We start from the raw sequence: 27,817 nt of genomic DNA, 5'->3' as shown, positions 1-27,817 counted from the left end.
GAAATGGCGACGAATGCCTTCGCTACGTCAGCGAATCCTAGCTCCGAAGCTGGCCCGACGTATGCCAAAGATTTCGGCCAGCGGACGCTGAAAATGAGTATCGACGTGCTTCACATGTCGGAAAACAGGCTTGTCGATGCGTGGCAGGATTGTGTCAGCGAAGCCGTCCCCGCAAAGATCGCAGCTGAGGACGAGCTCACGAAAGCATATCAAACTCATGTGAGTAGATCTTGTCATGCACCAGCGCTACGCTAATGATTGCAAGAGACCGAGCAAGTAAAACGCACGCACGATTACGAACCGTTCATTCATGGCTTCATCACATGTTTGCATCGGGATCATCTGCTGAACCCGCTCATCGGTCGGGATGAGGATGGGAAGAGGCTACCGGCTACCAAAACTAGACGGTGATTCCATTCCATTGAAATTCCACGCACGTCCTACGCAACGATACAGTCCGCGCTTCTAGTCGTGGCGCGGTCCTAGTATGTTGTATTATACCGGCGTGCCTGGGAACATCTGAACGGACTGGACGATCTCGGTCTCGTGAATCAGTCAGCAGGTAGTTTAATCGTACAAATTGTCACTTGAGAAGCACCGGAACCGTTTGCGCTTATGATTCCATCCCATCCGTATCGCGAGCACGCATTTAACAACGCCCAACGAAACATTATCATCACCCACTCCGATCGGCCCTTGTGTCTGACAACTGGCAACCACCTGGACATGGCAGATCCCGCGCGAATGAGAGATCCAACTTACGTCGGGGCCCGTATCCGGCAGCAGACGGCCCATACTATTCCCCTAGACCTGCCCCTCGAGTCCGACTTCCGTGAGGGCACGGACCACACTATCACTGATCACGTCCGAGCGCTTCATGCCTCCCTCACGTCCCAAAAATCGCCCCGACTAGCCTTCATCGCTGATAGGCTCGTGTTTCATTTGCACGCGTTCGCGCGCGAGGTCGGCCTCACACATGCCGAATGGGCAGAAGCCGTCACTTTGATTGGACGTGCAGGGAAGGAGAGCACCGCAGGGAAGGACGAGGTGGTTCTTTTCAGCGATTGCTTGGGTTTGAGTGCTCTTGTCGACGAACTGGAGCACCCACGACCTGCCGGATGCACCGAGAGCTGCGAGGAGGGCCCTTTCTACACGAAGGTGTTTCCGGAAGTGCCATCCGGGGTTTCAATCTCCCACCCGGATACAGTAGGGGAACCAATGGTCTTCGAGGCGGACATCAAGAACCTCAGAGGAGAAGGCGTTGAAGGGGCGAAAGTTGAGGTAGTAAGTTGGCCATAACCATGCAGAATTCGAAAGTGCCGACTAAAGTCTTGAAAGTGGCAATCCGATGGAGAGGGAGTTTACGATGTTATGTACGACACTCCACACCCGGCTGGCGCAGACGACAGAGCTCGGATCTTGGCCGAGTCAAACGGCCACTTTTGGTATCGCGGAGTACTGCCGGTGGCTTATCCCATCGTGAGTTTGCCTCCGTCGCCACGAACTCCTGCTGATGATCCGACAGCCTGATGATGGTCCTTGCGGAGACATGTTGCGTGCGCTCGGTGCGTATAACTCCTTTGTCCTGCGTAGCAGTCCAACCTGAGGCGTCACAGGCCGTCATCCGCATCGCGCTTCCCATTTGCACTTTCATATCACCGCTCCCGGATACGATTCCGTTACGACCGCCCTGTACCCTTCCCATAGCCCTTTCCTGGGCACTGACCCCGTATTCGCCACACGGAAATCGCTCGTCTGTGACCTCCTACGAGTTGATGACCCCGAACGATGGAAGGCCTGGGGCTGGGATGTCGAAGAGGTCAAGCGAAGGGGAGCAAATGTCTGGTTCTGGAAGTACGGTTTTGTGTTGGCTACAGAGGAGGAGGTCCAGGAGGAGAAGCGCAAGAGAGCCAACTTGGCCACGAGTGATAACTAGCTCAAGATACCACTAGCTCGAACCCGATTTCTGACGATTTCATGTATCCGAAGATGCCAATCCCTGTCCGAAGATTACCCAAACAATGCAGGCTTGAGTGCGACATTGTCGTAACATGCTTTTGTTACAGATGACATAGAAGCCTTGTTGCATAGGTATTGGATCGTCTGCCGTAGCTGAACGAGTTCCATATTCTGTACCTCCAGGCCTTGGCGAGTGCCAACCAGCTCCTGTTCAATACGAGACATTTCGTTCGTTTTGCTTGAATATGAGTTTTCGTCGATCGAACCATATACGCTGATCGAACCCGTCGATGGATGATGAAAGAGAGTTGGCGAAACAGATGTGAGGGATTGCGATGAAGACGTAGGTGAAGCAGATATTGATCTTATGTGGCCCGCTACCGGGTGTATGGCAGGAAAGGATGGAGCAATGGGTTGACCGGTAACCGTATGCTCCACCTGCGCAAGCATACTTTTTGCCTTGGGAGAACAGACAAATTGCCCGTTACCTGTCTCACAGACGGGAGGGTCCGGGTTCAATAACGAAATGGTCCCCGCCAAAGGCGTTTCGAGCTCCATGTCCGATTCAGCCTCAAATGGCGGGCACTCCTTGGTCCTCTCAACGACGCGATCAATCCCGGAAATCTCGTTCGTGGCTATTAGCTGGTCGTGAAATGAGCTGTCGTGCATGATAAGGGTATGCCTAAACGTACTTTCGTCACGGAGTCGAGCTGACTGCGCAAGGAAAGGATATGCTGTTTCAGCTCGGTATTCCGAGCATCCGCTCTAATATGGGCCTTCTCCAGAGCATCAAGGCGACGCGCGAGACTGACCAACGGAGCCATCCGTCAGAACGATGGCAACAAGCGGCGAACGATACATACCTGACGGGCGTCTGATGCAATTCAGGTGCTTTTTCTGCATATGCACCTTCGAAAAGGTGCGGCGCGGCGTTTTCTTGTCGCAGCTGCTCCAGCATGCGACGCTCCTTGGAGAAGCTATCGACAGCCGAAGCAAAAGTTTCAACATCTCGTCTTAGCTCGCTTGCCACAGGATTGCTTGTTTCCTGAGTCTTTGAATCACACCGTTGACAGACGTTTCAGCAAACCACACGAAAAGCTCACATAGACCCCGCGATTAGCCACGCTCAACTCGTTGCCGGGGGGTAAAGACGAATGCGAAACAGATTCCTTCTGTATTTCGGAGATTGTTGGTACTTGCGGCGCGAGAGCACCACCGGCACGCGCGTCCTCTAACTGCTTGGGTACGCGCCGGTGAGATCGTATAGGGACTCCGGATGGGCCAACCAACTCACGCGTACAATGATGTGATCCACTTCCTCTTGAAGCGCTCGATTACGGGAGTGAGACGCATCGATGGTGTCTGCTAATTCCAGGCGTGAGAGGGGTGATGTCCTGTTCTCCTGAGAAGACAGAGGAGAACTTGTCGACAGTCGGTGGTCAACATGAGTGATATAGGCCTCTAGTTCCGCCTCACGCAATGCCAGCTTGGTGCGTGCTTCCATCAAGGCTTGTCGAGTGTCGACATGGGACCGACGTTCGGCTTCGAGCGCTGTTCTCACTGATGAGAGGAGCTTGGACGCGTAAGCGATCAATGGAGAAGTATCATCAGCTACCGTAGGAAGTGCACTATTGATGGGATCTGCGAAGACTCCGTCGAATGATATCCAGGAAGAGCGGGAAAAAACACACCTGCTCTTTGTGACACACTAATCCTGCTAGGGGGCCATAAGCCGTAATCTTGAATTGCCTCTACTGTTGCGCATACCACGGCCTGGTGAGCGTCAACGCGATGCCTAAATCGGGTTGTAATCAGACTCACCCCTGTCCACCAGCCGTAGTACTGCATCCTTGAGATCGTCCTTCTGGGCCTCCAGATCTTTAATGAAGCACGTAGATCGCTCGAGGGCCTCCATCAAAGCTCTGTTAGTTGCTATATGGGACCGTAGTTCTTCTTCGTGGGCGATCTGGAGTGTGTCAAGTGTGTCCAGCGTGAAGAGGAGGCGGGCATGAAGGCGAGATGATCGAGCCATGTGTGCTTCGGCCAAATGCGACAGTGAGGCCAGCTGTTCGAACACAAGATGGATAAGAGAGTGAACATGGAAGAGAGGAATGCCACCAACACTGCTGTTTGGCGAGACTGCGTCGTCCATGTCTGGGGGAGATAACGCTCATACGGACGGAGAAGCGGGTATTATTATTGCCTTGGCAAATATATAACGCTTTTGACATCCGCTGTCTCAACGGCCTGATGGTCTAGTAGCATGATTCCTGCTTCGGGTTTCCCGGAACATCCGTTCTCATGTGCAGGAGGTCCCGGGTTCAATTCCCGGTCAGGCCCTTTTCACTTTTTACTTTTCATTCGCCAGGTTCTGGCGAATGGAGCTTCGTCGTCGTTGCTATGACCTTTTCTAGTCCTTCTCAACCCGTGCATCATTTTCTCCCCGTTCAAGTGCTTTCCGTTATACTGATTCCAAGTCGCAAGCTTGCCGGTCGAATTCACATGCCGGCCAATCCGGCCATGTGATTACCCCCGTACGCAGACGGATTGAAAAGGTTCGTCTCAGAGTGCTCGGCGTCACTTACACTCCTCCTACTATGGCGGCCATTTCGAATCGTATCTCTCAGCTTACGGGCCTCGGCAAAGGCAAGCTTCTTGTCCAACACGACGACGACGTGGTTATCGTGGCTGCGTTGCGGACCCCCATAACTAAGGCCGGTTCCTTTCCTTTGCTCCGCTGTATAATGCTCATCAGACAGCACTCACAGGCCAAGAAAGGCGGCTTCAAGGACACTCGTCCAGAGGAACTGCTCTCGGCTGCGTTACGGGCGGTGTACACCAGCGTTAACCTCGACCCCAAGCTCATTGAGGATATCGCTGTCGGGAACGTGCTCCCAGCTGGCGGAGGGGCGACTGCCGCTCGGATGGCCTCTCTTCATGCAGGAATCCCAAACACCTCCGCCATCAATACCATTAACCGACAGTGCTCCTCCGGGCTCGCTGCCGTCAACCAGATCGCAAACCAGATTTCTCTGGGTCAAATCGACATTGGCATTGGTGAGTGCTATCTCGACTGGCGGGCTCTTCTACATCTCCTGACCCCGCATTCGTAGGCGCCGGCGTCGAGTCCATGACCTTCGGTTACGGTCCTGGAGCTCAACCTTCTGGTTACTCCGAAGCCGTCCTGTCTAACGCCGAGGCCGAGGATTGTTTGCTGCCGATGGGGATTACGTCAGAAAACGTTGCAGCCGACTACTCGATATCCCGCCAGAGTCAGGACGAGTTCGCTGCGAAATCGTTCCAGAAGGCCGCTGCCGCACAAGCGTCGGGAAAATTCAAGGATGAGATCGTACCCGTTCGCGTCAAATGGACGGATCCCAAGACCGAAGAGGAGAAAGTCATCACCGTTGAGCATGATGATGGTGTTCGCGCCGGCGTCACGGCAGAAAGTCTGGCGAAGCTCAAGCCTGCATTTTCACCCACCGGTAGCACCCATGCAGGTTAATCATCATCGTGTTCTCTACATTTTTTGTGGTGTTAACATCCCACGCTAGGCAACGCATCCCAAGTTTCAGACGGTGCCGCTGCCGTTCTACTCGCACGACGCTCAGTAGCGAGGCGACTCGGTTTGCCGATAATCGGCAAGTTCGTGACCGCGGTCGCGGTTGGTGTGCCTCCGAGGATCATGGGTGTCGGACCTGCTTTCGCGATACCGAAGGCGAGCGCATGTGTTTCGTTTTACGGACCTCTCACACCTGACATGAACCCTTCGCAGGCTCTAGAGAAGGCCGGGTTGAAGAAAGATGAAGTCGATTTTTACGAAATCAACGAGGCCTTCGCCAGCCAAGCCGTCTTCAGCGTTCAACATCTCGGTATACCCTTCGAAAAGGTCAACCTCAACGGGGGTGCTATCGCTATCGGACATCCACTTGGATGCAGTAAGTCGTGCGTTACAGTAGCGAACTTCAACATCTCACCGTCGATGAATAGCTGGCGCACGGCAAATAGCTACCGGGCTGAACATCGCCAAGCAAACCGGAGCCAAAATTTTCGTCACAAGCATGTGCATTGGTTCTGGCATGGGTATGGCTGGTGTATTTGTTAGCGAGCAATGAGCTTCTGCTGAATGAACGCTATGTGTATCATATCTTTCGAGGATGCATTATTACGTACCTTTGGAGATTATATTATCAATCAGCGCCAACGGAAGGGAATCGCGCGAACGCTCGTTGAGCTGAACGTTCTTCGACGTGCCTCGCCCGAAGCGAAGCGGCCAGAGAGCGTTATGATCGTCGTTCGCGCTAAACGGTGTTCATATCATGGAGCGCAGTCAAGGGCCTGCTGACGCTTTCTATCCGCCGGAGAGCTTAATATACGTCCGCGTCAAATGATGGAGATCCTGAGGTCGGCATCTAGCAATCAGTGTCCGCATATATCACAAGAAGTATACTGCATGTGGTACTCTACATTGACAGGGGCGGAGGCATTCAAAGGACTGCACGGCCCCGTGCTTATCTGCGATGAACAGACGTCCTCCCCTGAACGTTATGCAAGGGCTCATAGATGCTACGATGACGAAGGTATGGCATTTTACAGCTGTCTCCGGCGGATAGCCGCACATTTGCACCAAGTCCACATCGTCTGGCAATCGTCTGGTAAGGTTTCCCATACACCACTCTTGTTGTAGGGACTCACCGACAAGATAGTGAAGTGTAGCGCATGCCATAGTATACCAACAAGCTTGGATGACTTGGAGGGACGGCGAACTCAGGAAGTTCCCCTGCCCTTGTGTTGCCTGGTTATGTCTGACCGTTTAGTAGATTTCCCGTCAATGCGGCGTGATGGTACGTAGGTCGCATGCAATCCCCGAGGACTGATCCAGGAGTTGATGTTTTGTCCCTGTGACATGCATTCGACTTCTTGACCGGGAGGGGTAATTCTCGTAGGCTCGCCATCTTCCTCTGTCGGACCGTTCCGTGATCTCGGACGAGGCGGAGTGGTCGAAATGGTATACGATTGCACGACCACTTTCTTTCCCTTGGTCCCTTTAGCGCCGAGGGACAGTACTTTATGGGTCTCCTGAGCAGGACGAAGAGGCGCAACGGATGGGCGGTCTATATCAGATGATGATTGATCTTGCAAAGTTGGAAATGCGCCCGCTGCCTGGCGAGCTTCTTGCAGCAATCGTTCGCGCTCCGCATGCTCGGCGGCGAGTTGCTTCGCAATCTCCGCATCGATTCTTGAAATGAGGGCCCCCTGCTGCCCGTCTGAGAATAACGGAGATGTGCAGTGGGGGCACGCATAGTTGGGTAGATTAAGCCGACAGATGATCAATCCGCATCCGCGGCATATCGGGGTATATGGCGATAGAGGATGTATTCTGGCTGCATGCTTACAGGTAAGCAGAACTCGTCGCCGCGAAGTAAACAAAATGGCCCTCCGCTCACCCAGGCAGAAACAGCCGCCTTTCGGATCCCTGCTTTTCCCTGCGTTTGTCCTCGAGAGCCATGAGTGTAGAGACTCGAGTTTCGTGACTGCGGCGCTCTTCGGAGGGCCCTGCGCAGCAGCGTTGGCTTTGGCATGACCGGATGCAGGCGGGTTTGGCCTCCGGATTCTATCGGAGGAGAGGGATCCTGCTGGCTGCTTTGCGTTCCATCCTTTACGATTAGACATGACAGGCGTGGCTAGCTCTCAGGCTGAGGCAATTGATCGGTTATTCGATGTCTTGCAGGCCTACCTGAGTGTCCTAGCCTAAGGGTACAAGCGGCGGTAAATTAGTGATGTTGTTGCACCGATCGGATGCGCTGTATATGTCAGAGTAAGTCAGACGGAGGGAAACGTCGGGACTGATTCATGAAGCTCAAAGTCGCGTCTCACGTGCTAGTCCCAGAAATTTTGAATGCTGCTCCATGATAGGCTGATCCTGACTCTTGACTTCTACCTTCGCCTGTACACTATCATGGATGTCAGTGTTCATGTGCGACCCGATTCGACCCTATTTTGATGACATTGTGCAGGCCAGCTATGTCGAAGGGTTGCATAATCTTCTCATCCAGTCGACAGCACCCGACACGGTTCAACTCAAAGCGGTCGGTTTTTCCACCTTGATGGTATCGATGTCTGAATGACGATCCACCTTTCAGGCTACCGCACAACTAAACAAGGAATATTACAAGACACCACTATGCATCCCCGCTTTGGCGACGATCTTGGCAAGCTCACCTTCGGATGCGGTGAGTAACCCGGTTCAGAATCACCGTGTACCTGACCACTCAGTGTCCGCAAAAGGTGCGGCAACTTGCGGCGGTTGAAATGAGAAAACGCGTTGCTCAAAACAGCGGCGACTTCTGGACACAACTGCCTCAAGCTAATCGTGAGGAGATTAAAGTCAAGCTCCCGGAAGTCTGTCTATCTCAATCTAGGTACGTGCACGATGTATGGAGGAGCTTGAAGACCGACAGTGCTTACAGTAACCTGACTCGCCATTCCACGGCTCGGGTCATCGCCGCTATCGCTGCCATCGAGATTCCCCTCGGAACTTGGCCTCAATTGCTCCCGTTCTTGTACCAGACAGCGACCTCACCTCAGGTCCCCCATCGCGAAATCGGAGTCTTCGTTCTCTTCACTGTCTTGGAGAATATTGTAGAAGGCTTCCAGGATCAGCTGCAGGCGCTTTTTCAACTCTTCAACAACCTTCTCAGCGACCCCGAAAGTCTTGATGTCCGAATCACCACAGTCAGGTCCCTCGGAGTGATCGCACAGTATATCGATGTTGACGATAAGGCTGAAGTGGTTGGTGCAATTGGCCTGTTGTCCGTATTTGATTCTTACGTAAACATGCGCGGGCACTACAGAAGGCATTCCAGGCACTGTTGCCTGCGATGATAAACGTGATTGGGCAATGTGTCGAATCTGGAAACGAAAAAGGTGCCCGGGAGCTATTCGATGTGCTCGAGGTGTTATTAATCCTCGTGAGTCGTGATATCACGATTGAAACACTCCGTTTTGATATCTTGACTCCAAGGAAATCCCGGTGCTCGGCTCGCACATACCCGAGCTCACGAAGTTCCTGCTCACCTGCGGAGGCAACCGCGAATACGAAAGCGAACTTCGTGTTTTCGCCCTGAACGCTCTTAATTGGACTGTGCAATAGTGAGAAGCTACTTATTGAGCTCCTAGCCATGAATTCACCGCCCCACAGTAAAAAAACCAAGATACAGAGTCTAGGACTTGCACCCGTCATCCTGCAAGGCGTCATGGGTATTGTTACCGAGGACACCCCCAGTGATTTGGACGAGGATGCCCCGGGCCGCGTAAGTTAGAGCCTCTACTCTTTTGGTCCGGCACTGAACGTTATGCAATCAGTCTGCTCTACGCATTATCGACCGACTCGCGACATCCCTCCCGCCCACGCAAGTGTTCCCTCCGCTTCGCGACCTCATACAAGAGTATTTTTCTTCGCCGAACCCTGCCCAGCGGCGAGCGGCTATGCTTGCTCTCGGAGTTTCAGTGGAGGGATGCAGTGAATATATGACTCCGCTCATGCAACATATCTGGCCAGTTATCGAGCGAGGTTTGCAGGATCCCGATGCCAGTGTGCGGACAGCTTCATGCACTGCTATTACATGCTTGTGTGAATGGTTGGAGGAGGAGTGTGCCTCGAGACATGCCGTCCTCGTCCCGGTGAGTCTGACTACCGATGCTCAGGTGGGGTCTAATACAATCTCTATTATTAGACTATCATGAACCTCGTCAGCGATGCGGAGACACAAAAGTATGCTTGCACAGCTCTTGACGCCCTCTTGGAGATTCTTCAAGATCAGATCGATCAGTATCTACACTTGATTATGGAGCGCCTCGCTGGTCTCCTTGATACGGCCCCGGTCAAAGTCAAGGCCGTCGTCACTGGAGCAATCGGTAGTGCTGCGCATGCCTCCAAGGAGAAATTTACGCCGTACTTTCAGCCGACCATGGAGCGCCTTAAGCACTTTTTGGTGCTTACAGGAGAGGGCGAGGGCGAGGAAGAGCTCAGAGGGCTCAGCATGGACGCTGTGGGCACATTCGCGGAGGCCGTCGGCGCAGACGTGTTTCGACCGTATTTCCCAGACCTGATGAAGCAAGCTTTCCAAGGCACGGAGATGGGGAGTGCGAGGCTTCGGGAATGTAGCTTCCTGTTCTTCGGCGTCATGGCGAAGGTTTTCGAGGATGAATTCGCGCCTTATTTGCCGAACGTTGTTCCCTTGCTCGTGGCCAGCTGCGAGCAGGAAGAAAACGGCACTGAGCCTTCCAATCGTACGTTCTTATGCAAATGATTGACAGTAACTAATCTTTGCACATAGTCACGGCTCCGGACGCTGCCGCGTCATTCGCCACTGGCGCCTCGCCTGCCACTGCCATCGTCGTCCGAGAGACGGAGATCAATGTAGACGAAAACGACGTGGACGACGATAAGGCCCTCGATATCAACAGCGCTATCGCCGTGGAGAAGGAAATTGCGGCGGACACAATCGGCATGCTCTTCAGCGCCACGAAGAACCATTTCCTTCCTTACGTTGAACAGTGCACCCTGGTACTCGTCAATCTCCTTTCTCATTACTACGAGGGGATTCGAAAGTCGGCTTGTGAAAGTCTATTGGAAATTGTCAGAACATTCTACGACCTCAGCGGTCCTCAAGAATGGCAACCGGGCTTGAATTCCGTTCGTGTATATCTTTGATTGATTCCTTTCATGATACGGCCAACTCATCCATGTTTAGCAACCCCTCCTTGACCAGCACGTCAAAGATCTCATCGCTCACGTGATGACCCCGCTCATGGAAGTATTAGAAGCCGAAGATGACAAGTATGCGTATTCTTCAATGTGAGCTCGTCCTCTGACCATATGCGTCTAGGGCTGTTGTTTCGGCTCTATGTGTGGGTCTCGCCGAGACCGTGAACAAGATTGGACCCGCATTCGTCGACGGCAGTACGTGTTGAATCAGTGATGCGTACCCTGATTCTGACCATTCAGCAGACCTGGATGTAATCCATAGCGTGTGCACGCAGATCTTCGAACAGCGGGCGTTGTGTCAGCAAGATCCCGATCAAGACGAAGAAGATGAAGCCCTAGAGGACCAGTCTGAAATGGATTCTGTCCTGATCTCTTCCGCCGGCGACCTGATCGCCGCTGTAGCCAACGCCCTAGGGCCCGACTGGTGCCAGGTCTTCGGGGTATTCTATCCATTGATTTCCAAATTCTACGTAAGTCAGATATCAGCTCACTAGGATTCGTCTCACCTCCCTGTGCAGAAGAAGGGACGTTCCCTAAGCGACCGATCATCTGCCATCGGATGCCTTGCAGAGATCATTGCTGGTATCAAGAGCGGTGTTACCCAATGGACGGAGCCTCTTCTGGAGCTCTTCTACCGCGCATTAAGCGACGAGGAGGCCGAGGTCCAAAGCAACGCTGCGTTCGCATCCGGTCTCCTCGTCGAGCATTCGGATACCGATCTCTCAGCTCAATACATCGCGCTTTTGGGCGCTCTACGACCGCTTTTCTCTGTCACACCAAATGCACCTACCGCGCGCCTGAACGCTCAGGATAATGCAGCCGGTGCAGTTGCGCGGATGATATTGAAGAACACCTCTGCGGTTCCATTGGATCAAGTTCTTCCCATTTTCGTCGGTGCCTTGCCCTTGAAGCACGACCCGCTCGAGAACGGTCCTGTCTTCCGCGCGATATTCCATTTATTCCGGACAAATCCGCAATCACTGGCCCCTCACTTGGAACACCTGCTTCATGTTTTCGCATATGTCCTGGATCCTTCGCATGCGGAGGAGATCAATGACGAGGCGCGGTCGGAGTTAGTGAGTCTGGTGAGGGCGTTGCATGCAGAGAATCCTGCGGCGGTGCAAAATGCGGGTTTGGGCGTTTTCGTGCAGTAGAGGCCCCGGTTATTCCTTCCATGTTATCTGGTATCGAATTGTTGCTGTAGGGTACTTGTTCTGGGTCATTGCTTACGCTAAATCTGGCGGGATTTCACGATTCGAGATGCAATTATCAAGGCTCGCAAACTCGAGGACATGCCCAAAGCACTGGCACTTTGGCGGGTGTGACAGTCCAAGACAGCGACGGCGCGAGCTTGGTTCGCGTTCGTCGCGAACTCGTCACTCTAATCTCGAGTCTCCTCCGCTGTCGCTGGCCGGCTCACCGCTTGTCCATCCTATCACTATGATCTTTCTCCTTCTAACATACTTTGCGATCGCCGTTACGGCCCATGTCATTGTCCTTCACCCCATCCAGGATCAACTGCCACTGATTGCTCGAGTCAACTCAACCTACACTTGGTCGCTGTCTTCGAACACCTTTGCCTCCACAGATGGAGCCGCGCTCGCCTACACGACTACCCCGCTTCCTCCCTGGCTCACCTTTCATCCTGATAATTTGGAGTTCCGTGGCATTCCGGACGAAGACGGCGCTATCGACGTGACTGTAACCGCGCGGAACGGACAATATGCGGCGGCCTCCTCCTGGACTTTGATCACCGTGTCTACGCCTCCCCCATCTGTCGCATTGTCCATTGCGTCACAGTTCTCAGCGTCCAGCCCATCAATTTCGTCCGTCTTTCCGATTTCATTCGGTTCTGCTCTGTCAACCCCGAATCCTTCTCTGCGCATACCACCAGACTGGTCTTTTAGTGTTGGCTTCCATTGGGACACCGTAACCTCTTCTAGTAAGATCTTCTACGGCGCTCTTCAAGCCGATGGTTCGCCGATCCCGTCCTGGATCCGGTTCAATCCCAACACGGTCACCTTGAACGGTGTCACGCCGACTATCCGAGAAGCCCCGTCTCTCTTGTCCTTGGTTCTTCATGCCTCTGAGCATGACGGGTATTCGTCCGTGATATTACCTTTCGACCTTGTGATCGCAGCACACGAACTTTCTATGCCTATGTCCTCCTTGCCAACAATCAACGTGACAGCCGGGGCACCCTTTAACCTCAGTCTCACATCGTCCGCGGACTTCATGGGCGTATCGTTGGATGGAAAGGCGATAGATTCCTTCAATATATCAGATCTTTCAATCGATGCATCATCCTACGGATCTTGGCTTCAATATGACAGAGGTAGCAGGACATTAAGCGGCAGTCCAGCACAGTCTACGGAGACCATCCTACTCCCTGTTTCCATCATTGCCGCCAATCAAACCTTGCACACGAATGTTTCTCTGGCGCAAGTTGCCTCATTCTTCTCTACCAGTTCTATTCCTCCGATATTGGGTGAACCTGCGGGACTGGTCAATTTCGATCTCAAGCCATTCTATGCTCACGGCAGTACGCTCACAGCGGCTGACGGGTCCGTAAACCTGACAGCCGCGTTTGATCCTGACGTATATTCTGACTATCTTGCCTTTGACCCTGTTGCTGGTGTGCTGGCTGGCCGACTTCCGGATGGCGACCCTAGCCACCCCCGTGTCACCGTTACGTTCGCAGCTTACTCCTATCTGACGCATTCGATTTCGCATACTTCGCTGAACATTTCGCTCACGGGTTCTGCTTATAAGGATGACCAGGATGCCCACCGCGAAGACGCTTCCAATAGGCACGTTGAATTGGGACTCGAAGTTGCAGGCGCGATACTAGGGGGCATGGTTTTGTTCGCTATCTTACTCGCGGCGTTCAGGCGATATGCGAAACTCGACGATCCCGTAGTTGGAGGTCAAGAAGGGCGGAAGGGCTATAGTCTGGACGAGAAAAGATGGTATGGCATGGAAGAGGGCAATTCCTTCGACAAGAACTCCTTGATGGACAACCCGGTTACGCCCGTACAGCCTACTCCAAGCGTTTATCCTCTGCGAGACCCCGGTCTATATGGGACCCTGACTAGCGGAGTACGCGGGATCGTCGGTCGATTCGGTGTGGCCACTCGTTCGAGGTCTATTGCAACTCAAATGAAGGCGATTAGCCGCGGACAAGAACGACCAGTAATCGGTGAACCTGTTTTGGTTGAATCGTCAAGCGATCCTCCCCAAACTTCAGCCTTTCGTTCACCTTCTGACCAGAGCAGATTGTCGATGCCATCACCGGTCCTATCCTTTACACCCGCACCGCTTGAACGATCAGACCCCGCCTCACCGCGCGGACTATCATGCGCTGCCAGGCGCTCACGTGTCCGCCCTTTGTCGATCTCATCCGCGAACTCCTCGGATGACACTGACTCCTCCTCCGCAACGCATGTCGCGGAAGCCGTTGTCCAACAAGCTTCGCGGAAAACCAGCGTCAGAAGTGGCGCGAGTGTCGGTGGCGTCTCCTTCCTTTCTCTACCGGATGGCACTCTTGCAGTCGGCAGACCACGCTTGGTACCGTTCACTAGCGCCTCTCGTGTTCCTCCTCCGAGGCTTCCTTCGTCTATCGGCTCAGCGGGCGGATGTTCCTCCTCTAGTCGGGAGAATACCTCTGGCACTCTAAAATCTCAGATGACCTCGCATCTTCCCCATCGAACGGCACGTGTCGACGATGATCTGAGCATCGGTATGCATTATGTGCGATCTCTGGGGGAAGAGGCCGACAAGAACGATGCTACTACGAGCACATCGGCCATTTTCTACACTGAGCCCTCAAGCCCTGCTCTGTCATCTAGTAATGCACGAGCTTCTGTCGGCTCCTACTCCTTGGCTTCTTCGTTCTACACACAACGTGAACTCCATGCTACAACAATACCTCGAATGCTCGTACGTGCAAACGAGGCATTCAGGTTCAAACTGTTCTTGCCCTCTGCATTGACCAAAGTATCTACCACGACGCTCATGGATGGTGCCTGCCTGCCTGCGTATATTTGCGTGCACTTGGGGTCGGAATCGAGTTCGCGGCGAACAGACAGCATCGAAGTCTCCGGAACACCCAGCGATAGCCATGTCGGGGAATTGGACGTAGGATTCTTTGACTCTGAAGGCGATTGTGTTACACGAGTGATCATTGAGATCATCTCTGGGCTCTGATTGACATTGCCGTGTATGCATGCTATAGGTACGTCCGTCAACGCGGCTTCAGTTTTTCGCGCACCTAAATCCCCACCAGATTACGCCATGAGATTGTTATGATTGCAGAAGTATAAGCAGAGTCCGTCACGCTTGAGCGATAGAGGCTTTGCAATGTTCAGATTAATGGCGTATCCATCCGGTATTATTGAGCTGGAAAAGGGTCACCCGGCTCCCTACCTCCGTCGCGGTTATGACTAGCCTGACAGGCACCACCGATAGCAAGCCAATTTGCGGATTCTTTCTGAAATACCTATGTAATACACTAGATCACTCGTTACGATATAACACGGGTAGATGAGACATAGCGTGTGAGGACGAAAGCCGAACGCTGAACCGCCAGGCTACTAGACGGATACTATATTCATGCTGTGTCTGTTATACGGGCCGTGTCCGACATTGCATGTGCCAACACGATCTTTGGGTAACAGAATGTCGGTCTTCCTAGCCAAGATTCATGAACCGCTACGTGAGCACGGCTAAGTAGAAGGCCCCAAATATCCAGCCAGGTGAAAACTTTCGATAAAAAGTCGATGAGTCCAAACCGGTATAATATGTACTCCGCACATATTCTCACGCCACCGCACGGGCCACCTTCAAGGGATAAAATGGCTGGCAGCGCGTGCCGTCGTCAGTCAACGCTCCGCTTTCTTTGAGCCCAGTACTCGATCTTCATTCGTGGGCTCTGGGACATGCAGGCTGAGCAGAAGGATCCTCCGAATCTGGGCATGCCGTTGGCTATCATCACCTTACTGGCGAAGCGGCTAATCAGCATTCGAAACATCGGAATGGGACTCGGTTCTGTATCTACCATCGCAATGAATTACATGTTTTACAGTATGTGATATGGGTGTTAAGGTGATTCCATGACCGTTTGGAAGGCGCAACGTCGCTCAACAATCAGAGTTAATCATCCCCGGCACATGAATATGTACGTCGATACCTTCCGCTGTTCACGTGAACCTGCTGCTCAAAGGTGGTCATTCATGCGACAGGGAACCTCTCTCTGCAGAGTGGCGTGAATCGTGCCATTGATGATGCCCTTCGTAGCCTCACACCATTACAAGCAACGCAAGGCGAATCATGAGGATTGCTCCTCATCGCCGGTTGATGTCAAGGCGCCGGCTACGGCGGCTATGTTTCAAGTATTGGCGTTTGAGGATTGTTGCGCATGCGCTAACGACCAGAGGGTCATACTTGGGATGGCAGAGTCGCAAGTAACTCGAGCAAGCATCTGTACTTTGGTATATTGCAAATAACAACATATCACTCTCGATCGATACATTACCATTTCAGGACCGAAGGCTCAACATGCAACATTCGGCGCCTACCCCTATGACCGTACATCAGTTGATGCTCCGCCATGCATGCACACATGAGTTCTCGGATGTTGGGCCATGGGTAACGGTCCGAGGTTCCTGGTCCTCAACGTCGTCCGTTCACGGCGTTACGTATGAATTCGACCAGCCTTTGTTGCACGGCAACTTGGGGCATGCTTATCAGCGGCGATCTTCTATGGTATGAAATGCTCGTTTATCGAGCATCAGTTCCATTGGGCGGGGAAAGCTTGTAATCAACCTTGACATAACTCGTAGAAGTTCTCCCGCAATCCTGCTTGCATTTGGAAGAGCTCCTCCACGCGACAAACGCGGCGCCTGTTGTTGACCTCACCGTTTGCCACATACTTCAATCTCGGCGTAACGGGTATCGTCTTCCATTTGCGGTATCGGAAGAATCGATGAGGTGACCGAAAAGGACATGAAGATCGGGTGTAATGGTAACTTCAAGGCGTCGCGCTCGCATACGTCAGGAGGACTCGGCGATAACGGTTGACCGCGAGCTAAGACGGGGAAGAAACCTGTTGTACATCAATGCTGTGTTCGCCGGGGGAAAACCGCCTGCGCCCAAACCTTCCACACAAATCCGGACAATCTTTACGCAGACGATCCGAATGCTCCGTAGACAATACGTAAAATCGCGCGTCCACATGCGATGCTCCCGAAGATGCGCGGCGGCGTTGTGGTGGAAACACATGCTCCTTGATCACGATGCACGGAGCGTCTCCGAGCATGTAATTTGCCATGCTGTCCCCATGCGACCAACCCGAGCGGAAGGCCGCACCGCGGTACTGAGCCAGCAGTTATTCAAACTGTAGCGATAAGGAGCACGTCACGTAAGGATAGAGGGGCAGCAGTTGTGCATGGCTGCGCACGAAGCCAGCGCCATCCTGGCTCAGTTGACTCTCCTCTGCATTGTCCTCGTCCATGGCGTCACGTACCTGAACTCGGATAGGTCACTGTTATATGAGATCAGCATTGCGCGAGACGAAGTGGCTCGAGACAGACGTGAGTACGTCAAATGATGCTGAATCGGAGAAAGCTAGGAGCGTCCCGTTGAACTTGGCTATGTTCGGAGGAAGCTCCGTCCCGAAAGTAGCGAGCACAAACCCACGTTCTCATACGGACTATCAAACGATTCAATGGATTCAGATGCGACGACACGGCTTTCACGACCCGATGTCCGGACGGAGACGGTGGACCACGGCCGGAGATATGCGCTGATACACATATGACGCGCCAAGTAACTGGTGCCGTGGAGATCCCATGGCAGGGAAACTTCCGAGACGGATGGAGCGGCCGTGCAGCTCTGCGGAAAGCGAGCAAAGTGGCCGACGAGCTCAGTGGAACGGTTCCGCCGTGCCTTATATCTTCGTCGATGACTGAGGGCGAGGAAGCAGGCCATTCTAGGTCGGTCTGGAACTCGGACTTAGCCACAAAACATCCGGCGTTACCGCCGGAGGAGACGCCAAAAGGTTATCTGCCCGTCAGCTTCGAAACGTGGAGCACAGTCATCGGCTTCTACCGTTTTCTGACTTCATGCCATATCAGATCTTAAGATCCGAGCGGGACTATCCTGGTGGACGCCGTCTAACGAGCCGGAGTGGGATAACAGGTACCCAGGTGTCTTGTGCTCACGTATTGTCGGAACCTTTTCGCGTGTCATCTCCGTGATGTTCATCGCCCCTCTGCCGGTTGGCCTTGGAAATGCTGATGAAAGCCATCCACACAAGGTGATTTATATAGCGGGACGCCCTGTTCCTTCGTCACAGCCAGCAATTCCCACATGCATCGTATTCGCCGTTCCCCGCTCACCTGAGGATGGACACTGGCTCTGCCCAGCAGAGGGGCTCTTTGTCTCCTCCGCCTCCTCGCTCCGGTGCCCGTTCCACCGTATCTGTCACCGAGTCAACTCATGTCTCTTTGCCGTCGATTCGGCAGCTACACCCATACCTTCCTCCGGCACCTGGACTGCAACGTCTATCTCTTGAGCCCGCTGGATATTCGTATTCTGTGAGCATCCACTATCTATGGGTGGCCCTTCCGAGTCATCTCATGTGCGCACGTAACAGAGCACCGGTATGCCGGACGTAGGTTCCGCGACCAACCAAGCCCCGGGACCATCGTCTGTTCCCTCCCCGAGGTCCGAGGGCGGTGACCCGTCCATCGACCCACAGGAGCAGCCGAAGAAGCGGAGGAGGCGCCAGGCCCTGAGCTGCACCGGTAAGGCCTTCCTCGCATCCCTGTATGCAGCGCTAAGTGCATCCGACAGAGTGCAAACGCCGAAAGATCAAATGTGACAGGTAAACATTCGATCTTGACGGGAATGAGTAGTAGCTAACCGTGGGTAGAGCACAACCATGTGCCCCGTGCAGTCGCCGTAACGAACAGGATAAATGCCACTGGGCATCTATAGAGCCTGCGTACGGGCCCATTCATGGTTCTCACTTCTCGTATCATTGACCGCTTTACTCCAGTGAAAAATACGTAACTCGAACAGAATACGAGGACCTCAGAGCCCAGCATCAAGAGCTGACGGCTCGGCACCAGAGCCTCCAATCCGTCGTGGCAGGTCTTGCGGCTCGGCTTGACCAGGCGGAAGCCATTCTAAGCCGGGGAATCGGCACAACATCCGCCAATCTGCCCCCGGTTGCAGGTGATTCCGGTTTTCATGTCCATTCCGATTCGTATGAAGAGGGTTTGCCGCTTCAGGACGTACGCATGCACCAGATGATACCCGGAATTATGTGACTAGTCCTCCCGCACTGCAGCAGTCCGGGATCATCCGGCAACCAACGGGTCATGCTGCCAGCATCTCCAGAGGGTTTCCCTATTTGCCGGAGCATGGGCCTCCTCGCCGCACTTCTATCCTTGAAGCGCGACCCTCCGATATCGCTCCTTCGTCCGCGGTACCCCCATCCTCGTCGAGCAGCGGGTTCCCAAACTCGCCATTCTCACTAGCTGCAATAACGAATCCCCAGACCGAGTACGCCCTGAATCGTCCGCCAAACATTATAGGCCAACCGTCCAGCAGGAGTTCAAAAAACTCTCGAGCGCGGGTGTTCACTCCGGGAGAGCACCTGCGCCCTCTGACGCTTCAGGTCCCGGCAGCAGGGTAGCAGCAGACGACACAAGATAACGTCCACCCTAAAGTTTTATTAATCAACGAAACTTGTAGGATATCGAATAGATATGTACACTGCATCGCACGCTAATGCTTGATCTCGCTTTCCATGATAGTTTGTAACATAGCCGATCCAATTTTGGTAGCCTCCTCGAACCGCGTGCTGAAGAACGAAGCAGTCTGCGTGAATCGCTGTTTGTACAACTCGAAGCTCCCAAAGGAAACACATTGACTCCACCCGCGAGCTGCTACGACAAATTCAAGGTCATCGGACCGGTGAGACACGTCGTGCACTGCCGCGTGGATGGCACCATCGAGTCGTTCCTGTGAGCAGAACAATGACTCCGCCACACCGAGCCACATTCGGAAGATGGGCGTTGCGGCGAGTTCGAGATGGACGAATGGCTGTATGCCGAGATGAGCCCAACAATCTACCATCGCGAGGAGGGAGAGGTGTGAATTTGCCGGGGGTCGAAACTCCTTTGGCGACGTGTTGCTTTGATCTGTTCCATACGATGGCGACGTCGTACCTCCAACCGACGACTTCTTGCCCAGACTGAATTGGTCAAGTACGTCTTCGGACAACAGTATCGGGCTACGGCTGGAGTTTCCGTTTCGGCTGTAGGGGAACACGGTATCCCTCGCTGAATATACGCGATCGCGAAGAGCAGCCTCACTTCCGGCGAGCATGAGCTTGAACAGTTCTGTAACGCTACGAGCGTATTGGTCAATTTGCAGTCGAGCTGAAGGATTCAAGATGGCTAGTCCAGCGTAAACATGCCACTGATTGGAGTAGATCCGAAGCATGATGTTGACCTTGACTGTTTCGATACCGCCCACGTAGTAACCGTGCTCCCAAGGATACGATAGGGAGCTCGACCATGCAGTTCCCATGCTGCAAAGCAGCTTCAGTTGGCACAACGGTATACGGGCGATATGGCTCACCTCAGAAAAGCCGCATGTGTGACAGCCTGGGTATTAGCAGTCACGAGGTCATGATCTTCGTACGACAAATAGACGAAACGGGACCCTAGCGGCCTCAAGATGCTTTCAACAAGCGTGAGGGCCCAGTCCGGAGCGCGATGTTTGATCAAAACCTGATCTATGTCAGTCGTTTCTCCTCAATGCCATTTGAGATGGGCCTTACAAGGGGTTGCCCAGTGGGAGAGACCGTAGGACCATGAAGCGAATGGCAAGACACGATATGAACGTCCTCGGGCAAGTACTTTTCGAAGGCTGCCTTCTCCGGCGCTTTCACTGAAGTTTGTCCGGAAACAATCGCTCCGACCTTCGTTGCTAGCATGAACAATCAATCTCGAACCAGGAAGTACTGCGCTTGCTCTTACAAGGTCCGTATTCTGCAACCACGCGGTCTATGAACTCCGCCTCCACCGAGTACATGATGAAATCCGACGTGCGAGATACCCGATGCCCATCCGGAAGGACCGTGATACCAGGTACCCCTGTGGTAGATCCTTAGTTGGTTGACGGAGTAAGCCATGAGATGTTCCGAGCACGAACCATCGTACGCCAGTCTTAGAGATTCATAATGGGGGGGCCGATCGCAAACGTGGATCCTGAACGGTTATTCAGAATGGATGGAATTGCAGAGAGAAAGGAGACCGCTACACACTTCTTCCAACCAGCTGCGGAGAGGAAGTGCGCGTACATCTTTCCCATTGCGCCCATGCCTATCAAGCCGATGGTAGGTTGAAGATCCGGCGGATCGCTCGGTTCAGGGTCCATGCGAGAAGGTCTGGTCATTATGTGATCGTCTACAGTCCCCAGCAACCTCGTGAAGTGCGAGATTTGAAGTATTAGTCTAATCATAGACGTCGTCAGCATCTGATCTTGCTGTTTTCTGCTGAATAGGTCATGTGCTCCATTCCCACAAACATGAAAAGACGGCGAGAGATGCACGACATAGTATTCATACCTCAGGATAAATGGCTAGTCGTATTTGCATTTTTCCAAAGAACACCACAGAAAGTCGGTTTTGGATATAGAGTAAATCATGGCAGAGGGGCGCAGTGGTGTCAGTTTGGCGCCCATACCGGCATTCTACGTATACATAGTCGATTACATACAACAGCTAGAGGTATGTGGGTGTATGAGCCCACTCACAACTCACAATATACCTGGCTGGAACCGTCCCAATCTCTCCAGCGAAGGCACGAGAGAAAAAGGTGTCATCGATCCCTTACCCTACTTAATGAACTCACCTGTATCGTTGAATTGTACAACGACACGAGCTTTCCATTTGCTCACCTCGTGCCAATGTACTGTGATGAAGCACATGGGTCAGTACACAATCTCCTGGTCCTTGGCGACTTCAGGTGCCTCGATACAATGAGCGCGAGAGAGATCGCACGGTATTGGTTGCAACTTCATTGAATTAACCACAGAAATTTGGTGTTCACTGGCGGCGCAAGAGCTCTGGGGAAGTTGTCAGGAGTATATGTCGTTTTGTGACGCAAGGGGCGAACCTGATCTCGCATAGGCAGGAAGCCTAAATCGGTGCTAAACACGAGGAGAAAGAGGCTATACAGCGTGGGGATGCTGGCGCGACGGAGAGTGTATCAGGGCATGCACGCATGCAGCAACAGTTGAGCGAGGACTCGGAATAGAAGGGGACGGCGCTGGATCTGCTAGATGATGTCCAATCTGCGAGGCAGTCTACTGTTTCACAAGCTCTCAACCAGGTGCGAGATCTCAATATAGAGCCTTGAGCCATGTGCAACGCGGAAAGAAGATGCGATATAGATTTGTTATGAGCCTGAGTGCCATATCGGTCAAGGCAGGCGGATGACTGGCTGGTTGGCACGCCACATGCCACGATCAGCCCGTCCAACCACGCGGCAACACGCCTCTTCACGCGTCGCCGTCTCTTATACCCCCGACCCTCAGAGCCTCGAACAGTGCTCCTTTGACCGTTCCAACTGGAAAGCGTCAGTGAGCGCGGGCTGACATGCGCTCATCATGCATCTCATAACGTCTTCCCAGCTCATCCACCATAAGGAGATCCATACATCATGGACGCGCCAACGACCAACTCCTCGACGGAAACCGGTTCCGGTTCCAAGGAAGGTGCCGGCGCGGGCCCCAAGGCCATCATCAAGAATGTCGATATGAGCGAGGAGATGCAACAGGAAGCGGTTGACATTGCGTCCGCCGCCCTGGAGAAGTACAATATCGAGAAGGACATCGCGGCGCAAATCAAAAAAGAGTTCGACCGACGACACCAGCCGACATGGCATGTCGTCGTAGGCAAGAACTTCGGGAGCTACGTGACTCACGGTGAGTACTCGTTACCGGACGCCATGCTCCCCCGTCATTTCGTTGGGACTCTTACCTTTCACCTATGTTCTTACATTTCTTTGCAGAAACGAAGCATTTCATCTACTTCTATGTCGGATCCCTGGCTATACTCATATGGAAGTCATGATTCGCATTTGCGGAAGGTTGAATCACGTACTTCAATGCTCGTGCTTGACATGCGCATTGCCTGTCTTGGACCTCTACTATCCTCTGCTTGTGTCCTGTATCCTGCATCCCGGACCGCTGTTCCTGTACCCCATTTTCGAACTCCATAACGACGTACTTCATCAGGGAAAGCATGTACGGCACGCTCATATGTGAACATAGTCTCGAAATCAGACGGTCTAGCGGTACGACCACCTAAACACAAACGAGCATCAAGTACTGTAGGATGTATCCCGAATATAATAATTAGCACATCTGTTGACGGAGTATGTCTCTCAAGAATTAACTGACTGGCATGTTAGTATGTAGCCTCTACCGCGGTCTGATGATGATAGACAAAGGTAATGATATTCACCTGACCGGCGCTTGGTCGGTGTGGAAGTATATGTGTACGGTTGCCCTGCAGGGTCAGGTCAAAAAGTCACGTTGTGACACAGCCTTGGAGCTCCGGACCGGTGAATGCATAACTCAGATCGAACTTCCGACCATGTGCAGTGTATTATTGATTGAAAATTTATGGAATGCTCACACGACCCCTCGGGTGCGGGGGATATTTAAACCCAAATGGTTAATTCGAAGCATGTTGATACGCTAAGGCCTATGTACATGTATGGGCGCCCTAGGACGCGCGCCAACGGCATTCGCAAGCTACGCTAAACAGGGAACAGAATAGGTAGCATAGCTTGAAAAACATGCCAGACGTTGTGGAAGGCCAGGCTCCTAAACCAGCCACTCATATCGTGTTCTACTCCTTGAATCCTATAGACGGAGGGCAGGCTGCATTCTAGTAGATGGGAATGACCTTCCTGAAATATACTGTGGCGAAAATAAGTATTGCCCATGTCACGACCATTGACGTTCTGCTTCCACACGACAACAAATGACCAAAATCTATATCATGGAACTGTATACTAGGGATGTACTTTACACTGATATAGCATGCAAACCAGGCTCGTGTGCATAAGCTGTGAAATTCATGGAACATCAAGGATGGTACAGCAGACACACCATGTGAGTGACCACAAATGAATGTATTTCTTTGTTACGAAGACAAGGTAGACATTAGTACTTAGTATATGACCCCTTTGCATCCTTCAGAGCATGGATACGATGAGGCATACTCTCGTACAAAGATTCCAGAAACTCCATATCCAACTTCTTCCACTCTGACTGCACAGCCTCCCACAACTCATCCAGATTGTGCGGACGAGGACGAAGGGCTCCAACACGGGTCTTGATGTGATGCCAGACATGTTCTATGCAGTTCATGTCTGGACTATTGGCCGGCCATTGCATGACAGTGAAGTTCTGAGATGAAAGCCACCATGAGGTGAGCTTTGCAGTGTGCTTTGGATCGTTGTCGTGCATGAAGAGAATATCAGACGGTGTGAGTTGATGGTCGTGCAGGGTACCTAAGAGTGACTCTTCCAGGATATTGATGTATTGGTCCGCATTCATCTTCCCTTCCACTCGGTGAAGCCTCCCATACCCTCGACTTGTGATGCATCCCCATACCATTATTGACCCGCCTCCATGCTTCAACTCCGGATCCACATTCTTGTCATCGAACTCTTCGCCTACGCCCCTCCTACAGTACTGCATCCCGTCTGAGCCCCACCGGTTGATTCTGAACTCATCTGAGAAAACTACGCACTCCCATTCAGGTACCGTCCATTTCTCATGTTCACGCACCCAAACAAGTCGCCGTTTCTTGTGGTTTGGAGTAAGGACAAACTTTCGGCGGCGTCTACGTCCAGGGAGGCCTTGTGCCGTCAGATAGGCACGGACTAGTTGTGGGGTAATGGACTTGAAGGCAGCCTGCTGCACCTCCGTTCCAGTATGAGCCCTGCCAGACCGTATCATCCAAGCTGCTACACGCACGTCGCGGTCCGAAAACTTTCGTGGACATCCAGGTTTCGGTGAAATATGATAGAAGTCTCGTGTAACGTGGTATTTCTGATAGACACGTTGGACTGTGCGCCGGTCACGACCCACCAAGCGTGCCACTGTCTTTGGAGACAGTCCCAGCTCGATGCTCGTGACGATTCGGGCCTTTGTGGTGGGTGTGGTGTATTTTGCCATGAGGAGCCGTGATATATGACCGATAGAAACAATGTACAGTGTAGATTGTGCAAATGTGTGGGATGTTCGTTGCTCAAGGAGTGCGCAACGCGTACACTCGACGCGGCCATTATGTAAGCGTGATCGTGTGCTCCCAACTGTTGTCAGCAAAAACAAGCAGTACCTCCAAGCAAACTCACAGTGGCGTATACTACTGTAATGTGCACCTTGTGAGCTTTATTTATGCACATAATCTCAAATTTTTGCCCACCCCTGGAGGAGCAGCAACTGCCAAAGGTTGCCACGGAGGGGGTGGGCAATACTTATTTTCGCCACAGTATATCCTTATGTCATATCCTGATATGGTTAACCGAGATTCCTTTTTAGGCCTGGATAGAAGGAGTGAACGCGATAGAGCAGCTGGCCCAGATGGCAATTTCAAATTGTCTCGCCGGTCGGCATACCCAACAAGAACCAATGTAGGGTTTCCCAAAGCGCGTGCCAGCACTCAGATGATACACCATATTGGGGAATCATAAACACCGCCATCCCGGTGCATGCTCGATGAGATCACAGCCGTGCAAGTATTACCAGCCTGCCTTCAACACGATGCCATCTCCTAGGAGAGTCCAGCAGATTTTGGCGGCTTTTCGTCGAGAGCACACATCCATCTCAGACTTTCTCTTATCTTTGCTTCAAGATTCGGAGCTACAGAACTGTGAAGATGCACAAGATCTGATCTCAAATGCAGCATGCATCCTCGATGCTTTCGTTAAACATCCCGGCTCACAACAACATGTACAGACTTGGGTATGTAAAGTTGCCAGGCACCAGTACCAGTCTGAAATTCTTACACTCATCCACAAGCAAAGTGGCTTCCACATCACCTCTCGCAGCTTAACAGATACTCAACTCGCAGAGTTTGATATCAATATGACAGCGGCAAGGATGACAGAACTGGCTCTGTAGTTGTAGAATCTTATCGAGTCTCTGCTACAGGCAGACCCTGCTATCATTGCCCGGTGTGACAAGCGCTGCAAAGAGATTCATGCCACACACATTACCTCAGGAGGAACTGATGAGATGATGTCGGTAACTGATGAAGACGAGGAGCAGTACTGGATAGACCAAGACAATAGCATAATCATGTCCGACCTCGATGTTGAGCTGATGGAGCCATCGGAAGTGATCGTGACTGTCAGGGTAAGCGCTGGACCTCCTAGGAGCAGCACAGATCCCTCGGGATGGTGTCAAGATCGGATACAAGGGGAATGAGGTTGGAGGACTGAAGTCCGAAACATATATACAAAGAATAGAAGGAAGGAGAAGGAGAAACTCAAAAGGTAAAGTCAGAGATGTGTCGGAGATGTGTCGGTGTTGAGTGGATAAGTCGGAAGCGTTGGTGAAGTCGAGATCGGATGCAGACCAAGCCTAAGCTTGTGCGCTAGGCTGCTATGCGCTCTGAGTCCACAAGAGAGAGAGAGCAAAGCTTAGTCAATATTCGAACTGACTATCTATGGTACAGTTTGACGGTTTATATACATAAAAGAGAACAATGGCGAAATCAGAGATATGGAGATTGGAGGCACCATTTGGCGCACAAAGGAAACAGACGGAGACGGGAGATAACACATGGGGCACAAAGGGAACATATCTAAAGAAGAGACGGAAAAGGCGGACCGAAGGATCCATCGCAAGCGACGGGAAACTAAGGTCTACAAAGGGAAACTATGATGTCGGACAAAGGGAACAGGAATCAGGAAAGTTGGAGTTGAATCTGTTCAAAGATCTGGAACCACCGGGGCATTGAGCCGCTGGTGGCCCGGTGCATGTAATAGGTGTATCCCGCCCTCGACCAAAACGGGAAAGGCAGGATTGGCGTTTGCGAAGAAGTCGGTGAAGAGTCGGAGAACGGATCGGAGACGATCAGTGCGGATCAGTGACGATCAGCGGAGTGGATCGGCGTAGGTCAGTCTGGATCGACACGTGACAGTATCCCCCTCTTAGCTGCTGAGCCCTCGAGGTGATCAATCTGGATAAGTGATCAGACTTGATGACTCAAATTTCGTCTCTTGCCTTCATCCGCTATGCCTCCCCACCCTCAGAAGAATATCCCCACCAGTCAGCCAGTCACTCGCTCGGTCTCCGAAGAGCGTGCTGACTTGCAAGCCCGTCTCCGTGCCCTCAAGGACGCAAATCCGACGAAACCGGCATCGGCAAGTGTCGCGCCGCCCCAAGACGCGCCGATGGAGTCGCCGGTGGAGGAGCAGGAGACGCCAAAGCATCCGGAGAGAGGTGGTAAGGGGAAAGGGAAGGGTTAAGTGTCGGAGGCCACGCGGAGTAGTTATGTGGAGGTGGTAGTGCCGCCGGTTCGTGCGGCGGGAGCGGTGTCGCGGAGCACGATGTGTTGAACTTTGTATATCATATATATATGGAAATATCACATGCTCGTTACCTATTATGTACAGATTCTCTCACATGTTCTATTCTTGTGTTTTTCTTTGCGATCTTCTATCTTTCCTGATTGATATTACCACTTTAGGCACATTCTTTTGTTCCCTTTATGGAAATGCTTCCCTCGAGCTCCCTCACATATACCAGGAGCTCTCCCTCCGCATCTCCTCAGTCTTTTCCCTTATACTTGACTGAGGAGTGAGTCTGCCATGTCCCTTCATGTCCCTTATGTCCTAACGTACTTATGATGCCTCTGTAGTCATATATTAGGTACTACATGCGTAACTCAGTCTTTTCCCTTATACTTTGACTGAGGATCATATATTAGGGAATTATCGCTCTTGCCTTCAGATCCAGAAGTTCATCAGTAAGTGCGTCATTTGT

General features: G+C 52.5%; 12 protein-coding genes and 1 non-coding gene across 13 annotated transcripts; 10 read left to right on the top strand and 3 right to left on the bottom strand.

The window, feature by feature from the left end:
* Nucleotides 1–114: 114 nt before the first annotated feature.
* Nucleotides 115–411, top strand: PUNSTDRAFT_67152 (uncharacterized protein; the record flags this gene model as incomplete). Its single annotated transcript, XM_007382598.1, has 2 exons — nt 115–219; nt 268–411. 2 exons carry the CDS (start codon nt 115–117, stop codon nt 409–411), a joined length of 249 nt encoding a protein of 82 aa, XP_007382660.1.
* Nucleotides 412–702: 291 nt separating this feature from the next.
* PUNSTDRAFT_101176 (aromatic compound dioxygenase) lies at nt 703–2,075 on the top strand. The gene is made up of 4 exons (XM_007382597.1): nt 703–1,284; nt 1,339–1,479; nt 1,526–1,565; nt 1,617–2,075. Exons 1-4 carry the CDS (start codon nt 727–729, stop codon nt 1,934–1,936), a joined length of 1,059 nt encoding a protein of 352 aa, XP_007382659.1. The 5' UTR covers nt 703–726; the 3' UTR covers nt 1,937–2,075.
* A 494-nt stretch (nt 2,076–2,569) lies between these two features.
* Nucleotides 2,570–4,111, bottom strand: PUNSTDRAFT_43801 (uncharacterized protein; the record flags this gene model as incomplete). The annotated part of the gene is made up of 6 exons (XM_007382596.1): nt 2,570–2,617; nt 2,652–2,766; nt 2,823–3,010; nt 3,063–3,194; nt 3,254–3,600; nt 3,781–4,111. The coding sequence occupies 6 exons, from the start codon at nt 4,109–4,111 to the stop codon at nt 2,570–2,572; spliced, it is 1,161 nt and encodes a 386-aa protein (XP_007382658.1).
* Nucleotides 4,112–4,203: 92 nt separating this feature from the next.
* Nucleotides 4,204–4,299, top strand: PUNSTDRAFT_t56. Its single transcript has one exon. It is a non-coding gene; the product is annotated as a tRNA-Pro (tRNA).
* Nucleotides 4,300–4,556: 257 nt separating this feature from the next.
* Nucleotides 4,557–6,159, top strand: PUNSTDRAFT_101172 (thiolase; the record flags this gene model as incomplete). The annotated part of the gene is made up of 6 exons (XM_007382595.1): nt 4,557–4,673; nt 4,728–5,016; nt 5,073–5,459; nt 5,514–5,677; nt 5,735–5,897; nt 5,950–6,159. The coding sequence occupies 6 exons, from the start codon at nt 4,557–4,559 to the stop codon at nt 6,072–6,074; spliced, it is 1,245 nt and encodes a 414-aa protein (XP_007382657.1). The 3' UTR covers nt 6,075–6,159.
* Nucleotides 6,160–6,726: 567 nt separating this feature from the next.
* Nucleotides 6,727–7,632, bottom strand: PUNSTDRAFT_66025 (uncharacterized protein; the record flags this gene model as incomplete). Its single annotated transcript, XM_007382594.1, has 2 exons — nt 6,727–7,343; nt 7,407–7,632. The coding sequence occupies 2 exons, from the start codon at nt 7,630–7,632 to the stop codon at nt 6,727–6,729; spliced, it is 843 nt and encodes a 280-aa protein (XP_007382656.1).
* Nucleotides 7,633–7,934: 302 nt separating this feature from the next.
* Nucleotides 7,935–11,997, top strand: PUNSTDRAFT_101166 (ARM repeat-containing protein; the record flags this gene model as incomplete). Its single annotated transcript, XM_007382593.1, has 14 exons — nt 7,935–8,048; nt 8,103–8,192; nt 8,248–8,381; nt 8,430–8,751; nt 8,814–8,930; nt 8,984–9,111; nt 9,161–9,272; nt 9,325–9,642; nt 9,696–10,251; nt 10,299–10,657; nt 10,716–10,801; nt 10,851–10,924; nt 10,973–11,199; nt 11,248–11,997. The coding sequence occupies 14 exons, from the start codon at nt 7,935–7,937 to the stop codon at nt 11,881–11,883; spliced, it is 3,273 nt and encodes a 1,090-aa protein (XP_007382655.1). The 3' UTR covers nt 11,884–11,997.
* A 172-nt stretch (nt 11,998–12,169) lies between these two features.
* On the top strand, nt 12,170–13,925 carry PUNSTDRAFT_133182 (uncharacterized protein; the record flags this gene model as incomplete). The annotated part of the gene is made up of 2 exons (XM_007382592.1): nt 12,170–13,844; nt 13,903–13,925. The coding sequence occupies 2 exons, from the start codon at nt 12,170–12,172 to the stop codon at nt 13,923–13,925; spliced, it is 1,698 nt and encodes a 565-aa protein (XP_007382654.1).
* A 2,377-nt stretch (nt 13,926–16,302) lies between these two features.
* On the top strand, nt 16,303–17,644 carry PUNSTDRAFT_51663 (uncharacterized protein). The gene is made up of 4 exons (XM_007382591.1): nt 16,303–16,832; nt 16,885–17,123; nt 17,187–17,270; nt 17,320–17,644. Exons 2-4 carry the CDS (start codon nt 17,007–17,009, stop codon nt 17,533–17,535), a joined length of 417 nt encoding a protein of 138 aa, XP_007382653.1. The 5' UTR covers nt 16,303–16,832; nt 16,885–17,006; the 3' UTR covers nt 17,536–17,644.
* A 488-nt stretch (nt 17,645–18,132) lies between these two features.
* PUNSTDRAFT_142965 (uncharacterized protein) lies at nt 18,133–19,441 on the top strand (the record flags this gene model as incomplete). Its single annotated transcript, XM_007382590.1, has 6 exons — nt 18,133–18,324; nt 18,384–18,534; nt 18,584–18,614; nt 18,663–18,734; nt 18,789–18,967; nt 19,024–19,441. 6 exons carry the CDS (start codon nt 18,133–18,135, stop codon nt 19,428–19,430), a joined length of 1,032 nt encoding a protein of 343 aa, XP_007382652.1. The 3' UTR covers nt 19,431–19,441.
* An 81-nt stretch (nt 19,442–19,522) lies between these two features.
* PUNSTDRAFT_66867 (prephenate dehydrogenase) lies at nt 19,523–21,181 on the bottom strand (the record flags this gene model as incomplete). Its single annotated transcript, XM_007382589.1, has 6 exons — nt 19,523–20,330; nt 20,381–20,532; nt 20,583–20,731; nt 20,782–20,898; nt 20,957–21,012; nt 21,069–21,181. 6 exons carry the CDS (start codon nt 21,179–21,181, stop codon nt 19,523–19,525), a joined length of 1,395 nt encoding a protein of 464 aa, XP_007382651.1.
* Nucleotides 21,182–22,563: 1,382 nt separating this feature from the next.
* PUNSTDRAFT_66325 (uncharacterized protein) lies at nt 22,564–22,880 on the top strand (the record flags this gene model as incomplete). The annotated part of the gene is made up of 2 exons (XM_007382588.1): nt 22,564–22,732; nt 22,819–22,880. 2 exons carry the CDS (start codon nt 22,564–22,566, stop codon nt 22,878–22,880), a joined length of 231 nt encoding a protein of 76 aa, XP_007382650.1.
* A 4,186-nt stretch (nt 22,881–27,066) lies between these two features.
* On the top strand, nt 27,067–27,300 carry PUNSTDRAFT_133178 (uncharacterized protein; the record flags this gene model as incomplete). Its single annotated transcript, XM_007382587.1, has 2 exons — nt 27,067–27,100; nt 27,149–27,300. The coding sequence occupies 2 exons, from the start codon at nt 27,067–27,069 to the stop codon at nt 27,298–27,300; spliced, it is 186 nt and encodes a 61-aa protein (XP_007382649.1).
* Between the last annotated feature and the right edge of the window lie 517 nt (nt 27,301–27,817).

This window comes from Punctularia strigosozonata (assembly GCF_000264995.1).
Source record: "Punctularia strigosozonata HHB-11173 SS5 unplaced genomic scaffold PUNSTscaffold_5, whole genome shotgun sequence".
Taxonomy (NCBI): Eukaryota; Fungi; Basidiomycota; class Agaricomycetes; order Corticiales; family Punctulariaceae; genus Punctularia; species Punctularia strigosozonata.
This window is presented reverse-complemented; position numbering and strand designations above follow the sequence as displayed.